This window comes from Doryrhamphus excisus, chromosome 4 (assembly GCF_030265055.1).
Source record: "Doryrhamphus excisus isolate RoL2022-K1 chromosome 4, RoL_Dexc_1.0, whole genome shotgun sequence".
NCBI lineage: Eukaryota > Metazoa > Chordata > Actinopteri > Syngnathiformes > Syngnathidae > Doryrhamphus > Doryrhamphus excisus.
Genome location: NC_080469.1, coordinates 17,124,513 through 17,141,803, shown reverse-complemented (window position 1 = coordinate 17,141,803; position 17,291 = coordinate 17,124,513). Strand labels below are relative to the sequence as shown.

Sequence of the window (17,291 nt, the reverse complement as noted above, 5' to 3'; positions counted from 1 at the left end):
TATCCCTTTAAAATGTAAGATTTCTAGGAAAAGCACCACTTTATTAGACATTTTTATTAAAAAATACAACCTTCAATGATATATTTTTCCCAGAACATTACAACTTATTCTTATGTTGTTATGACAGCATAAGATATTTGTCCTATGTAGTGTGGCTCTAACACGCCTTCGTACTTCAACACACTTTTGTGATTCTTCCAGAATTGATGTTAAAATTGTAATTATGGATTTTCCTCCACGCTCTTCTACCTCACGTGTCTCCGGACCCCTCCCTTGGAATTCCATTTCTTTCATTCACCACTTCACTCAAACAGCAAGGTCATTGGTGCCTTAAACCCCCCCCCCCCATGGATGAAATCTACACCCCTTCTCATGAGACCCTCCTCCCTTGCCCCCTTCCCCCTTCCTTCAAGGCTTCCGCTGTCTATTTTTAATACCAGAAATAACTCCCCCTTGCCGCAACATGGGGTCCGCATGCCTGTCATTTTGAACCTCATTAAAGAGTCACTTAAACCAGTAACACTAGGAGGTCCAGGCTGGACATACGTTTTTTTTGTTAGCACACAGGTCTGACAGGAAGTTGTTTCATTGGGAGGATTATTGGTATTGAAGTTGAAGCCGAATGAAGATGACCGTCCTTACACGGGGACCATATCATTGATTGTAAGTGCTATTGAAGCAAGTAAACACAACAATGCATCAGTGCTGTAGAAGCTGCTGCTATTAGTCTTCTGTTCTCTATCATTATGGCGTTAAGTTCAAATCTTTGGATTTGAATATGCAAGCTGGCAAGGAGAAGGACTGCCAGAACAAAGCGGAGTTCTTTGTCCAGCTCGCTAAACACAAAATGAGTGTGACCGCCGCCGTGAAATTGCGACTTCTAAAAGACATCGATCCCCTGTCTCCAGGTGGGAGTTTGAATTTCTCCGTTTTATGAACGTAAACGGCTTGCTTTTTATTTTTCACTAGTGACAGGCATAATAATCAATTTGTCGATGAACTGATTGCTGAGTGTCCTATCCATTGGGTGGAGTTAGTGTCAGCTACATCCACCCGATGGCAACTCCTCTTCAGTAAGAGAACTGTCATGGAAGCAGGAGTTCAGAACATTCAGGGAGAAACAATCGATTTCACTCAACACCTGATCCTCCACCATCTTACTGAGTGCCATGGGGATCAGAAAGTTAAAGTGCAGGCCGCATACACTCCCCGCTGTGGTTTCCTGCTTCAACCAAGGGTGGCCAACCTCCAGCCAAGAGCCGTATACGGACCGCAAGAGCAATTGATCTGGCCCGACATGCAATTCTAAAAACACAAGAACTGTCATAAAAAGCCCCCACCTGCCCCCTCCCAAATAATAAAAATGTGCTCAATCTTTGCACAATGAACGACTTGGATGGCACCCTGACTTCAATTAATTACACTTCTTTTGTCATCTCTCATTTGCTGGATCGATAATCCCGACACAGCTGCTTCTTGCAACGTCTCAAGACAGCTAGCTACTTGTTTATGTACAAGTCCTTCCCTAAGCGCTACAGTCTTCACTTTCCTACTGCTACTGAACACAACTTTGTAAGAATTGTAGAGACTTGAGTCCGTATCTGTGTGTGTACTGCAATGATGAACCATGACGCTGTTAAGGGAAAAACACCAAGTGTCAAAAGTAAAAAAACAACAGGATTTGGCATCTTAGGTTTGCAACAAAAAAAGGGGCGCCATATCCCCCGCTTTTCTTCCCCCCCACTCACATCTTTAAAACTTTGTCAGGGGGCGGAGGTGACAGAGATTCCTTGGGATGTCCAATCAAGCAAACACCTGCAAAATCCCGCCCCCCTTTTCTTTGCAACCTCGGGCAGATTCATTCAGGCCACGCTGGGTGTAATAAATGTGCCCCTCCGGGACAGGCGGGGGCGCTATAAGAGTGCTGCAAGGCAGAGCAGCAGTGACGCCACAAGTTGACTCGATATTGGCAGGCGCGGAGATGCGTTTGTTTCCTCGCTTCGGGAGGGCTCGGCTGGTTCGTGGCTTGTGTCGTCTAAAAGATTGTAAAAGGAAAAAGCAACACGGTGTAAAAATACATTTCAATATCACAAGCAGAACACACCAATCAAGCGTTTAGTTGTTTAAAGCCTTTCTCTAGGGATTACTGGTACACATTAATGGCTTTATTAGACATTTGGTGGATTAGTGGAGTCTGAGTTGCCATATGAACTTGAGTTGCTATATAACACTGTTATTCTCCCTGCTAAGTGGACACCTCCTATGAGCCGGGGAAAGAAGCTGGACCATGCAAAGGGTTCGTTAAAGCAGACATAACAAAGCTTTAGAGCAGAAATGTGTGTTGCGGGGCATAGCTAATGTTTTAATAAGCTTCTTTAGGCAAGCGTAGTGGAGGAATGAGGCATGCAAGGATAGGAGAGGATAGCAAGGAGAGGAAGGTGGTCATCAGTCACGTCCGCATGTTGTCTTGACATATCAATATGCAATGCAGCTATCAACCAAGGTCAGAATTAGTCTATAGGGTTTGCAGTTTGCATCATATTAGGGCTTTATTGGTGTTTTTATTTTTGTAGGGAAACTTAGCAAAATCTATCATCTAAAATGTAACACATAAGCACGTTTCTGTTATAGTAAACAATCAACAAACTATGGCGGGTCTAGCTGTGCTTGGTAGGTCGTGTACCACTGTGCGGAGGGTGCCAACAATGCTAAGGTTGTTTCGGCTACCGGGCACCGCACCAAACTCTATCAACTGGTGGAAGACTCTCAAGGCTGTTTTCCTGAAAAGTGGAAAAAATCTGAAATTCCACACCACCACACCACTTCCATGTCAAATGAAAAAATCTGACAACGGCAACTACAAGACTAAATAAAGTACTGCAGTTGGCTGCACGGTGATGGGTGGTTAGCACGCAGGCCTCGCAGCTAGGAGACCCGAGTTCAATTTGTCCATAGGTATGAATGTGAGTGTGAATGGTTGTTTGTCTATATGTGCCCTGTGATTGGCTGGCGACCAGTCCAGGGTGTACCCCGCCTCTCGCCCCAAGACAGCTGGGATAGGCTCCAGCGACCCTCATGAGACTAAGCGGTAGAAAATGAATGAATGAATGAATGAATATACTGTAGTTTCAGTTTTGTTCAGAACATTTCAAGGAATAACACTTATTAGTGTAAGTGTGATATCGTGTTTGATGCGAAGAAGAAGAAACATGTAGAGAGGCGTACGAGCAGCGTGAGTAAATGAGCATCATGCGGGGCTGTGAGAGGAGCAGACAAGACAAATGAATGAAGTAGAATCAAAAAACAAAAAGCAGGAAGCCATACTAACCTCGTGGTTCTAACGTATTGTCTACTTTGTCGTTTACATCAAAAACACGGTCATGTACACCTATAGTTCTCACACAGCTGTCTACAAACAGAAGATAGGGAGAGTGAAATCATCATTATTAGATATACATAAACGCCAGATAGACATTTGAAGGCCCCCTCTCAGCCCCTGTCAAGCAACAAAGCTCATGGCAACAATCAGATGATGTTTTGTCCTGTTTGTGTGTGTGTGTGCATGTTTTTAATAAACATCTTCTTAGCGAGTAGCAGCACTTTGTGAGACAAATGAAAGCGGCATGTCGGCACAGTGAGCACAAGCCTCATCTCAGACACAAATTGTCGACTTCAACGGGATCCGTTTACAAAGCCTTGCACAGCACTTACTTGATGGTCGGACGAAAACTTTCAGCTTCAGGCAGGTTTTCTTCCCGTTCTCAGCCACGGTGGAGGCTGAAAAATACATGCAAAGTGGAAGAGGGGATTATGGAAGTGCATGATACGTCACACGCACACTAGGTAGCCTGCCAACAACGGAGTAAAAAGAAATACATGCATACAAACTAACCATAGTACTTAAAAGAGACATATTATGCATATTTTTCGACCCTTTGTATGGAGTTATGGACTCCTATAGAGCAGCTACACACAATAACCCGCACAGGCATCGTTTTAGATCTTCCAGAATCTGCACCTATTCCAGCTGTATTTCCTTTCATTTGTACTTCGTGCCAAAACAATCTGTTTTGATTTATTCCACCGGGCATGCCCACTCCTTTTGAAACAGAACTCTTCCTTCAGGGCTAACCTCCAAATCCTTATCTGAAACTTTGGCATGGTTTAACACGAGAATACAGCATTGTAACTACATTTATAGGTCACAAAAGTGGAAAAAGCATAATCGGTCCCCTTTAAAACTAAAATACCTTAAAACAGTATAAGACATGTTGCTATTAATATTACAACATTATAATAATATCTTCATCCTTGATTAATAGCCATGTAATACAATTTTTACATTATTTTTTAGAAAATAACTTTCCTTGTAATATTACAAATTTATTATAATTAAATTATGACTTAAATCTTACAAATTTATTATAATTAAATGATGATTTACATCCTGTAATATTACAACTTAATTATTGGAAAATTAAGCCTTTTTTATTTATTTTATCTTTTTATATTATATTTTATCTTTTTTTGTTAAATTAAAAATGTAATATGAAAACTCCTAAAAAAAGTTAGTACGTTTTACTGCAACATTTTTTCCCGTATCAAATGTATGATATAACTAAGATTTTAATAATTCTTTAATAATTCTAAAAAAAAACATTTTTTCTGAAACGTTCTTTGTCAAATGTTGACTTTATTTTATAAATTATTTTTATGTTATTTATTCTGGTAAAATTCTGACTTTTTAATGTGAAATTACAACTCTATTAGTTATTTAATCTAATTAATATAATAAAGAAATAAAGAAAGCAAAGTTTTGAACCAGTGGTTCATTTGGACAACAAAAAAGTATTTAATTATTTTTCAAAAATTCAAAGAAATGCATCCAAAATCCACACAAGTAAAAATTTAATAAATAATAAAAAACTAGTGATTTTTTTCTGTCCAGTATAGTACAGTACGTAATGCAAGTATGTGTAAATTGCTGAGCTTTGACAAGAGGCTATATGAAATGCTCTTAAAATCCCTTCTGTGATACTGTGTGTGTGTGTGTGTGTGTGTGTGTGTGTCGTCCACTAATGGTCATGCAGTGAGGCACCAGGTGTTGTCTCCTGTAAGATGAGGATGGGGGGGATCAAACACATGTCAGTCGGAGCGCGGCGAGGGCACAATGTGTGCATCCATCACGATGAAGGATAGTAAAAATACACAACAGTGCTTTGTGTCAGGACCTTGCATTAAACACACAAAAAAATCAGTGCGCCGTTCATCTGATTTCACAGCAATGAGAGTTCTTTCAGCTCCTGATGCTTATGGGTAAAAATGTCCTGCTGATTTGCACATTTCTAATTTAATAGAAGATCTTGCAGACGTTTCGTATCAAACGATTTCTATAAATTTCCACAGCTCATCAAGCCTCCTCCTCGCTGGCTTTATCCCTAACCAACGCTCTGTTAGCGTTAATGTTGCCGCTACATCAGCTTTTATCTGCTCCTCGGTCACGTGTCAGCATGCACGGGAGGTGACTGGAGTTCAAAATGCTTTTTTTTCCACAGCACACAGCCGGTAAGGCGAGGCCTGATTATCGTTATTTCTGCAGCCGACGACACGCTAATGAACCTTGAGATCCTTCCACTGTTGCACACGATAAGTAACGAACATGCACACACGCTAAGCCTCCAGATGTCTTATCTTCATCATCATCACCATCGTCATTGTTGAGTCATGGCCATCGACACAAGCTACTTAGGGACAGCAGCTGCTCATGAGAAAGAAGTATGGCAGCGGTGAAAAGGTTCCAGAGCACGTGTAGGAGTCTCTGTCATGATAGTGCAAGGAAGCTGCTGCCTTATTTATATAACACATATTCTTCAGTTAATTTATTACAAAAACAGAACATGAGGGCTCTTTAAATGATCCATGCATGAGGTGAAAACTTCCCACAAAGTTGGAAGCATACAATTGTTTAAAAGGTCTTAAAAAAGATGAAGAATTAAAGTGGAAGGTGCAATCGGTAATGTGCATACAATTGATTTGTCCATAAAAACTTGATATGATTCAATGAAATATATTCTCCCAAAATGTTAAAATATTCCATTAATTATTATTCCATTAAAAGTGGTAAAAATAATATTTAAACAATATTCTACTTATATTCAATATAGGTTGTATGTTACTAGTTATAGAATTACAAGTATAATACTATTTTTAAATATTTATTTAAATGTGATTTTTTTACAATACATTCTATAATTATATGTAAATATTTTATTTAAACTATTTATATGAAGTACTGAATTTCATTTGATTGATTATATAGAACTTAAGTACTTTGAAATGTAAATGTATACATCTTTTTGATTATTAAATGATACAGAATTGTTTTTATTCAAATACATAATTCATTATATTTGCTAAATTATGATATTAAACAAAGCCACAAAATATATTAAAATATGAATACAATAATTTGATTATTTCCTATACAGTATATGGGGGCAAGCCGCTCTTGGCTTTGATTCAGGGATTGTGGGAAAAGTCCACTTGCTAAGCCCGGATGTGCGGCTGTCTGGGATGCTCCACATGACTGGGATGTGTTGTTGCCTCTACAAAGGAAAGATGAAGCTTTGGCTCCACATGCCTGTCTTGTTAGCGGAACCTCATACTCTGATGAGGATCCGTCCGCCCTGAGCCCGAACGGCCCAGTGCCTGAGCCTGTTTATTTTGGATTAACATGCTGCACAGGGCCGGCTTATTGTTCTTGTGGGCTCTAACATCAACACCTGCTATTCTGGTTCCCATCAGGCCCAAAAGCCTCTACCATCAATCCGTCCAGAATGAGCTTTGAGGAACACAAGCCCTGGAATGGTGTCTCAGAGATGGGCAGGAGGAGGGAAGAAAGGGGGTGGGTCGGTATGGATGCTGGATCGGGTTACTTCTTGAAGCCCATAGCTGGTAATGGCTGCTCCCTGCAGTACGCTGCATTATGCATCAGCATTAAGGCAAATGGAATGAAGCAGAATCCAATTACGGCAGAACAAACAGGTGGGCTCAAAGCGGCTTAGGTGCTGTATTGTTTCAATCACACACACCAAGCCAAGCCTTATTGCATCTGTAATGTTATCTGGAAAACACATTTCCTTGACCAGTCCTTTGGAAATTCAACCAGACACTCTTCTGCACTGGTTGGAAACCCAAAAGGTTGCACTGATTCCATTCAGAGGAATCATTTTCTACATAGAGACTAATAACGCTAAAAATTAGCCTTTCGAATTTATCACAGGCTTTGATAGCGTTAGCGATGACGACTAATGTCGACATTTACACATAATTCCACATCAGGCATCTGCAGTTCTTTAGGGTGTGGCACCAACGTGAACACAGTAGGAGTTATGACCAAAACTGAAATAATCAAACTGTTTTTAATTCTGTTTTTCTTAATTTACCACATGAAATGACCACATTTCCCCAAACAGCTTCCACTCTCATAAACGTCATGCCTCAGGAAGAGTTCACCTCGAATAGTTCCTTTGGGTCTTCCTACCCGTTTTTGAACTACAAGGATTTAAAGAATATATCCGCTTTTTTGGTTTTTGCATATAAACTTTTTTCTTACATTTTTTCTGTTTTCTTTATAGCATGTTTGAAAAAGATCAAATGATTATAATTTATTACTTTGAATTAATGGTTAAATTAATTAAGTAATAATTAATGGTGCCTGCTCTGGCTGAAATGATGTCAGCCTCCCTTGGGCTCTGGGCCCCTCTGGCTCCCTCCGGTGGACAGAGGCAACATTGCCATAGCTTCCATTCATTTTCTATGCCGTTTGTCCTCCAATGAATGTTTTGCTTGGATACCATGCATTATGGGAAAATGTTAAAATTGTCATATTAGTCATATTAGTATATATATTTCGTTTTGAGTGTTAAGCTGCTGTGTGAGCATTTTAGTGTTCTTTGTCAGATGACACCATGAGTCACACTGATATACTGAGTAATGACATCCATCCAATTTCCTCATACTTGGCTCCTCCCCAATGAGCTATCGTTTTCTCACTGACTCGCGAGTGGTACCGTATTTAAACGATTAGTTGGAATTATAGAGTAAAGTGAGACGCCAGGAGATTTGAGCCATACATTAGCTGCATTGCCATATACGCCACAGGTTCGAAGTTTAAGAAAAATGCCGCCTCGGAAATTAAAGTATTCTATTCATAGGGGCCATATCCTACATGCCACCGTGCCATGTAGGATTAATTGTGACCATGTCAGTCAAAACACATTGCTGTTATCTTTGTAAGAATGGCATTTTTCTGCTGAAGCTCTTTTGATAGTTGGCATAGTGCGGGTTAAAGAGAACAATGCGGAACATTCCGAATCGGCTGGCTGTGCCAGCTCACAGGAGGAAGAACAGCATGTTGGTTTTGGCTTTGAAAAAATGCCGGGTTGTTGTTTAGGAACTGCAGATTCCAGGAGTCTGGGTTTAAATAAACCAGTGTCCAAGAGAGAGCACCAATACACACAAGATGTTGCCTTGCTGACTTCTTTTTTCTGTACATTTCCATTTACTAATGAGATGCTGGTAGAACCACAAGCTGATTCTCTCTCTCTATATATATATATAAAAAAAGACATAACTTGGAAATAATGCCTGTATCCTTAATACCAGCCATAACATACTGTAGCTCCAAGTACAGATGATCACCTTGAATCTACATGCATACTCGTGCTTGTCTGCAAGCTGTGCAAGAGAAGGAAGATGGAAGAACTTCCACAGTGCCGAGGCCCATTAAGCAGATGCTACTTGCGGTGAACGCACAATAGGAGGGGAATGATGAAGTAGGCAAAATAAAAGGACTTGGAGTTAGGCAGCTGTGGAAACATGAACGTCTCCCAACATCTTGTAGCTTCTGGCAAACCAAAGTTATCACTTGAGCTGCTGTTGACAAGGTGAAGAGGTCAAGCCAATAACAAGGGAGAAAGAAACGAAAGGAGAATAAACCCCAAACTTGTAGAGGAGGCACTTTTTAAGGAATTATCATATCCCACCAGAGGAAGTTAGGGATAGAGGTCACAATTTTAGTAAGCTCTTCTTCAAATTTTGTATTTTTGATACAAATTATTATTTCCAGTGCAACCTGGGTTAGCATCCGCCCTTTTTTTTTGGTTAAAGGACAAAATTCACGCCAGCCTAGAATCATATTAAAAAATAGGGGTTAGTTTGGGGATCAAAGCAAGAAAACTACTGATTTTAGAGGCATCTGAGTCATATCTAATATTTGTCATAAAATGTGTCCGTTTCTAGCGCCCTCGTAATTTTAAAGCAATGCTCAGACCAAAGCGTAATATGTAGACTCCAAACCAGGGGTGGTTTGGTTGACGGGGGACCAGACTATACGTATATACTAGATATATTTTATACATATAATTCTAACAGTCCACCTGGAATTACTGTATCTGTGAAAGTGTCATGCAATCTGCTTACATGTGCTTGTGTCCCTTTTTTCAGAAGCACTTTGTAAACAGCAGACCACATCAAATAACCAAATTGATAAAAAAAAAGGCACCTAAACCATCAAAGGTTGGCTCAAGCCATGATGCCAGGTTGTATATTAAGTTTCAATGAAATACTTTCATAATACTTTCAAATACTTAGAAAAAACGGACGGCCGTATTTAAATAGTTAGCAGACCGGATGTGGCCCCTGGGCTGTAATTTGACCATCACTGGTCCAAACAGAGCTCCTTCAACACATTCACGTTTTCATATTCAAATCACAATAAATACCCCTGTGATGATTTACGTGCATGAGGTGGAGTTGGAACTTCTAAAAGCATCCAGGACACTTCAATAAATCACAGCAATAATGCTTCATCGCTGCTCTTAAGTCTACCATAGCCAAGAATCAAAATATTGTTGTTGTGGCTGAATGTGCAAGACTGTGCATCAATAAGTATGATGACTAACAACAATTTTATGGGAAATAAGCAATAAGCAACTTATTGCATGTGTGTCTATGGTTGTGTTTGAGGTGAAGAGGAAAGAATGAACATGATATCTGCGGTAGAATACCCGTCTGTCCCTCCATCTATCAGAATTATAATAATGTACTCCAGACAGCATGCATCTGCGTTGATACGTCACCTGTATATGGCATGCAGCACAAGCAGACGTGCGTGAAGTTTTGAATCACATAACTAACATGCTGTCATCTCACTCGTGAATGCCAATGACAGCCTTGATTCTTCATGTGAATTGATGAAACTCAGGTTCCATTCTTTGTGTTGCCAATGGAACGGTGACTGCTCTTTGTCACTATTAGCCAGCCTCCTACAGCGCTAACAAAACAGACTCTCCACGGATTGACAGTAATTTGCATGGCAAATCACCTATAAACCGGAATTCCCTCATATAAATATTGAGAAATGAATTATAATACTTCCAAAATACAATTTAAATTACGTATGCCGGATGTGATAACAATCCCATGCAAATCTGCCCTCTAGTGGCTATAAGAAGTATAAGGATGGATTTAGATCTGATTGGACACTAAGTTTGAGGTAGTGTCTTGGCATCATTGCTTTTCCATGTAATTAATAAAAAAAAAATCCTACATGAAACATGCAGTGCAGATGAATGTTTGATGGCAGCTGTGCGAGAATTTAAATATTTCCAGGTTTCAGTGTGTGTTATTGGTATTAATAGTCTAATGTTGCATTTTACAAACTAATCAAACTAATTAACATCTTGGAAAATGTCATTTTGTATTATGATACAATAGTAAAAAGTGTTTACACTACACATAAAACAGATTTGGTAGTTAAGGATTGAGGATGTTGCAGCATGATGCAACCAAAATAACAAGCGTGTGGTTAAATAAAAAACCCCATTAAAGTGTCAAAACAGCACCTCCTTAAGGGGGCCTTGACATGATTCCTCAACTTTACTTAAAACATGTTATAAATTGTTTAAGTATGTTCTACATTATTCAAAACACCTCTCGTGGTAGATTGTTAAGGTCATTAAAATAGCAGTCATGCCAAAATGTTGTGTTGCTGCTGGATGTTAATAGTATCCGAGTTATACTATAAGTTTGTTTTCTTTTCCAAGACAACAATGGATGAGGCAAGTTCACAGAACGAGAGACAGATGGACACTCACATCAGTTCCGTCCTTTGCAATTACTTTTTCCACTGACGACTTCTTTAAAGGAACACCTTAACAAGAAGCATTCGTCTTAAAGTACAGTAGAAACACATTTAGAAAAACAAAACTAATCTGCCAGTACACAGGAAGGAAGAGAGTAAGTCATGTCTTGTTTACATAATGTCTTCTAAACGCTATTCCACAATAACAACAAGGCTGCAAAGCGTTATACATTGTTATAGAAACATCTTTTTTGAAGGGTTAGGGTTAGGGTTATCTGTCTACTGTGGTAGGCAGTGGTGGCAACGGCGAATCAACTTGAGGCCACGTGTATGGCCATTAAGACTCCCGTAGGTTGATTAAATAGCCGATTTAAAATAATAATTAATAAAAGGATAAGCAATTTTAGAGTAATTTCCACTGACCATTCTGTGTTTCTGTGCTTAAAGGGATATTCGGATTTTGTATATATGAAGATGTATGACATCCCCATCAGCAGTGCAGTGCATCAACCGTGACCTATGCCCCACTTTGTCCCGTGAGCTGAGCTCTGGTCAGCTTTTGCCGTTTAAGAAAGTAGTTCCGGCGAGTTGGTGGGGTCACTTTAGCTCTGCGGTCGTCATCCACGCATGTAAACACTATGAAACACATTGTCGATGCACTATACTGCTGATGGGGATGTCATACAACATCACCTAAAAAAAAATCCCAACTCTCCCTTCAAGGCATATTTTCAAACACACCTCTCAAGTGTACCTAATGTTGTGACTTGTGAGTGTCAGCACCTGACCACATCATGTAGCTTCTCAACTGGGCTCACTTATCTCCTGCTGTGGTATTGGATTCCTGCCCCCTTTTCAGATTAAAATAACTCAAATACAAGATTGTGTCCATAAACATGCTTGCATCAGCATTCTGGGAAGATGGCTTTCACTTAAACCGCCGCAGCTCTGTGATCTCTGAACTGAGAAGTGCTCCTGCTGTCCTCGCTTATCTGGCTTGTCTGTCCAAGAATCTCAGTCACCCACTAATGTGGCCTTTTGCTGAAGTGCCAATGTTGTATGCACTAGTACTGTATGTATGTCATTTTGATCATTTTTATGATTACGTTACTAATTATGTTTAAAATTGACTACTGATTTTGAGCATTTATTGCGAGCTCCGCAGATAAATCATCACATTTTGCTCCATATTTGGTATATGTTTACAATTTTGTATAGTGCCACAAACAGGTTTACCCACGACACATAGAAATCTAAATGTTGCATAAAAATACACCTGTCATAAAGTGTGCAGTTTATTTTTCAAGTAACAATTCCTTAACAGTTAGTATCTACATATAAACACTTAGGCTGCAACATTCTAGTCTAAATTAAAATGACAAACGATGAAGGTTTCCTCCCACATGCTAGGTTAATTGGCGATTCCAAATTGTCCATAGGTATGAATGTGAGTGTGAATGGTTGTTTGTCTATATGTGCCCTGTGATTGGCTGGCGACCAGTCCAGGGTGTACCCCGCCTCTCGCCCAAACGCAGCTGGGATAGCAGCACCCTAAAGCACCCCCGTGACCCTGAATGAATGAATGAATGAATGATGAAGGCTTACTAAGCAATTTTTTGTCAGATACAATTTGTTAGATACAGAGAAAGACAGTCAATAAAACATTTCAATAAAAATTGTAAATAGTATAATATGTTTTGGGCATTTTTGCTGAATTTCAAGGCCGACAGAATATTGTGTTTTAAGGACTACCTAAACATTGAAACTATGTAAAGAAACTTTAGACCCTCTTCTTTCATCAGAAAAAAAGAGTTTGTTTCTAGCCTTTTTAGGTCTTTATAAATCAGCACTAGTACATAAGGTGGTTTCAGTGAAAACACCAGATTTTGACCGAAAAACAGAGAACATTTTTCTGCTTTTTCTGCAGAGAAGCAAATCTAAGCAGAACGGCGACATCCATCTTTTAGTTTTAGCGACACCTCAAACATCGGAACAGAAAATAACACAAAACATAACACGAAATAATCATCTCTTTCCAGATGTTTGCATGTGTTTGAAATATGTACAGATTACCTATTTATAGAAGAACAACAACGGCGTCACCAACATGTCCCCTATCCTTCGCGACACCCACAGATTCACAGCCAGACAAAGTCTGTGCCAGTGTAAACTGCCTGTACTTTTGTCTCTGCTGGATTTGTCACCATTTCCCTCTGTCTGCGGGCATTTCTGCAACTTCTGTCTTCTTTTCATATCTAAGCTGTTGCTGCCGATCTGAGGAAAATAAAACTGTTGCCCCCTGCTGGGACGGAAATACATTGCCTGCAAGTCTGAAATTCAGACACAAAATGTGATCTGAAGCTCCCGTGTTGGTGTGACATCACGGTAATTCAACTTTAGAGCTTATTCTTACGTTCAAATGTATGAACTTTCCTATCTTCAATGAAGATAAGCGGTGCTGATTGGAATATGTATTTAGAACATTCATTCGAAAAAGAAAACACATGAAATGTTTGCAAAGTAGCCTGGTATTAAACAAATAAAAGAGGATGACCTCCATCTGACTACATTCTCAATGTCCCGCTAGAGTTGATTAATCTCTCTTGTTTATCGCTGCAGAGAAAGCCATGTCTTATTTAATTTCTTCAGATGCAACAAAAATCACTTCTCGAAATCTCGCAGCGAATTGGAGGGGCAGAAAAACATCATTAAGAGGCACTTTGACGTCTTAATTCTAATCCACAAATGAGAGAGCCAATCAATCATGCCACTGACAATACATTTTTCATCGGTGTGTTATGAGAGAGGAGAAAAGGACGATATTCTGATATGAAGACCGTTTCTATGCATGCATAGATTACATGTATGCATTCGACTTCAAATGAAGACCAGCGGGTTAGTATGTGAGGAATTATTGATTGAAATCTAAGCAGCAGTCAGTAGACATAATGTATGCCATGAACACTTTAGATTAGCTTGTTTTCACTTCTATACGCGAGGCCAGCATTTATGGCTAATGTCTGCCTTGTTCATTCAAGTAAAGCGACCTCTACTTCAGGACACATTGATATTTGTGTCTACTGCAGCTGTGCGCGGCTAATGATGCATACAATTTTCTCTGTTAGCTAAGCCAAGTTACATGATACACTCGTACAATGTCGGCAAATACGCAACAAGGTCTCGGTGTAACTGCCTATCATGGCTTTCATAATGGGAATGTGAGCAACATTAGTACTGGATCATAAGATGAGGCTTGAAGGGGTGATGCTTGTTGGTAAATTGGAAAGATACGTAGGTCATTGACATGATTCATGATTACCCCGCCTCTCGCCCAAAGACAGCTGGGATAGGCTCCAGCATACCCGTGACCCTAGTGGGGATAAGCGGCATAAAAAATGGATGGATGGACACGATTCATCAGCTTTGCTTACATATGTTGTATATTGTTTGTAGTTCTGAAAACAGCAAAATTAACGTTTATAGTTCTTTACTCAAGATTCTTAGGATTTGTGCTTATTTCCCATAAGCCGGAAGATTGAAGATTTAATGCTCCACATAGCAGAATGATCAATATTTTCCTGGTAAACACCGTAAATACGATGATAAGGTACACTGAAGAACTGTATCCTGTTCTTTCCTTAGTCCAGAGCTGTATTGAGCCTCCTGGTAAAATTGTGAGGTTTGGTATTAGACATGAAGTTGTGACAAAACAATATCTATATATATTATGCTAAGAGTCCACTGGGCCGGCGCCAGTTGGTGCCAGTTCGCTCCAATGCAATTTGCTGTGGCGCCTAGTGTCACCAAAAAGGTGCCTAGTAGTGCGCAGTGGCTCAAGCTGCCTCCCAACTGGCTCATGGTGGCCCATAATGGTGGTAAAAATTTTGTTTGGCGGCAAGAAAATTTCAAAATGTTTAAAATCTTGGCATTTTTGCATCAAGCAATCGACGCGAAGTGTCCACCAAGTGGAACCAAATGTCACAAACAATCCGCCTATTGGAATCCACTGGAATGTAAATGGCACAAGCCAAGTTGTGCCAATGATGCTAGGAGTCCACTAGGCCGGCGCCAGTTGGTGCTAGTTCGCGCCAAAGATTATGTGATTGGCGTGTAGTGCCTCGCTGTGGCACCAGATAACGGCAACATGGCAACATTCCGAGCAAACATTAATTTGGCGCCACAGCAAGCCACATAATCTTTAATCTCTAAACTGGCGCCGGCCCAGTGGACTCCTAGCATTACATTACTGTCTAAAGTTGAGGTGCATAAACCATATACGGTAAACCCTCATTTATCGTGGTGAATTGGCTCCAAAACTGACCGTGATAAGTGAATCTCCGCAAAGTAGGATTCCTTATTTCTTAATGAAATATTTTCACAGAAAACATATTTACGATCTTCTTAATATGTTTTTTAACATTATCAGAGACATGAAATAAGACCCATATAGTCACCTTCACATTTGTTTTACCCAATGTGGTAGATAAGAGTAAATAATGCTAATAATAATAACTTGATGGAGTGAAGTTTGGAAATTCGGACCGCACAGTGGCGAAATATGACTGTATTTCTTCCTTAATTGTAGGGTTGATTCCGGTTCAGATTTTCATTTTGATTGTGTTCCTAAGGATTCTCAATTCTGATGCTTTTACGATCAGGGTAATAAAAATTTGCATGGCAGAAGCCCTTCAACTTGAATATAAATGTGATTCACGTTTCTTTTTACAGGACTACACTTTTACAGAAGATGTTGAAAAGGAGTATACTACTTTGTTTGCTGCCTCAATGTTGGTGTAAGGTAGTTTCTTTCATCACATGTAAACACGATATAGCCCAAAGCTTATTTTGAAGGCTAGAAGTGTGTAGTGTGGGTTGAGAAGGTCCTTTGATAACAGAGCTAACAGAGACTGTGCAAATGAATTCCTTGATTGTGACTGCTTAGAGCAAGTCCGACGTAGCGCATCAGAGACAAGATACTATGTTATTTCTGCGGCATGAATGTGTGAACATCAATCCCTTTGGTCGTGAACCATTCTTTGCATGATGCCATTGTGTTGCAAATGTTGAAGTTCAGCCAAACGTCTTCTTCTTTGTTGGTATTGGTATGTCTTCCGATCAGAGAAGTAGGTATCGAAACTAGCAATTGAAATGAAAACATTTGAATGGGAGAATGGGAACGCTAGTCCCAGTTCACATCGATGCTCGAGACTCGATACCCAATCCTGCATAATTTATCAAATTTCTAAAGTTTCACGTCACAGATGTAGAAATAGTTGCATTATTACAACTCTTCTCACCTGTTGTTTAGCAACAGTTGGCTCGAACGTGACCTTGTTAATTAAACCTAGCGAGCATGTAAGCACGCACTAGCAAATGGTGAGTGTCCTGAAACAATATTTAACACTCAGTTGACCATAACACAAAGCCAGCAGACCTGCCGGTGGCACACAAACAAGATTAGCTGCAGATTTTCTGCAGCTGCGGCATTCAGTTGTGCTCTTTTAAAAGGATTAGAGATGAAAGATTAGAGATAATCAAGTCTAAGCCACTGTTTTTTTTTCTCATGTTTTTCCACCATCTTAACTTTTGAATATTTACAATAACGGCATATTAAGTCCAAATGTAACCTGAGAGAATAACAGCGTTTATGCTGCCTGTGTAGTGCTTTGGTTGGATAGTTGTCTTTATGGCTGGATGATTAGGATTAAATCGGCGAGCGCAGCCATAATGCTAGAAACAGACATAGCAGATGAATGGGAAACATACATGTGGCGTTGCCATCATGTAACGACCTCTCTATCTTCCTTCAGCTCTACATTCTGTCCACCAAAGAGACAGTCCAATCTGTCAGCCATCGTCCCGCCTGCTTTTTATGGACATTGGAGCTGGACACAATGGCGGCGGGAAATCACATGTCAGACGACTTCATGCTAGATGACTTTAATATCCGCCGTGGTAGCCAGAGAAGCTGTATGCTGAAATCATTCAATAGCCAATGAAGCCGCGGGCCACTAAACCAATACGGCGGTGCGGCGGCCCAATGGATGTGTTCCACGGAAGCCTTGTCGGTCGCAGTGTAATTTAATCCAGCCCTCAGGACTGCATCTCTCCACTGCAAAAAATAAACGGTACAAGTCGAGACGTG

The 17,291-nt window shown here is 40.0% G+C and overlaps 1 protein-coding gene across 2 annotated transcripts in view; it reads right to left on the bottom strand.

Moving 5' to 3' along the window:
* Positions 1-398: 398 nt before the first annotated feature.
* The window catches only part of efna5b (ephrin-A5b), a 94,094-nt gene continuing 77,201 nt past the window's right edge, over positions 399-17,291 (bottom strand). Inside the window, exons 3-5 of one of the 2 annotated variants that reach the window (XM_058069727.1) lie at positions 3,712-3,777; positions 3,329-3,409; positions 399-2,035 (exon numbers count right to left, since the gene is read on the bottom strand). In XM_058069727.1, the coding sequence (XP_057925710.1) occupies positions 1,914-2,035; positions 3,329-3,409; positions 3,712-3,777 (269 nt within the window). In that variant the 3' untranslated portion in view covers positions 399-1,913. The remainder of the gene's footprint in view (positions 2,036-3,328; positions 3,410-3,711; positions 3,778-17,291) is intronic. The other variant, XM_058069728.1, reaches the window with a different exon arrangement.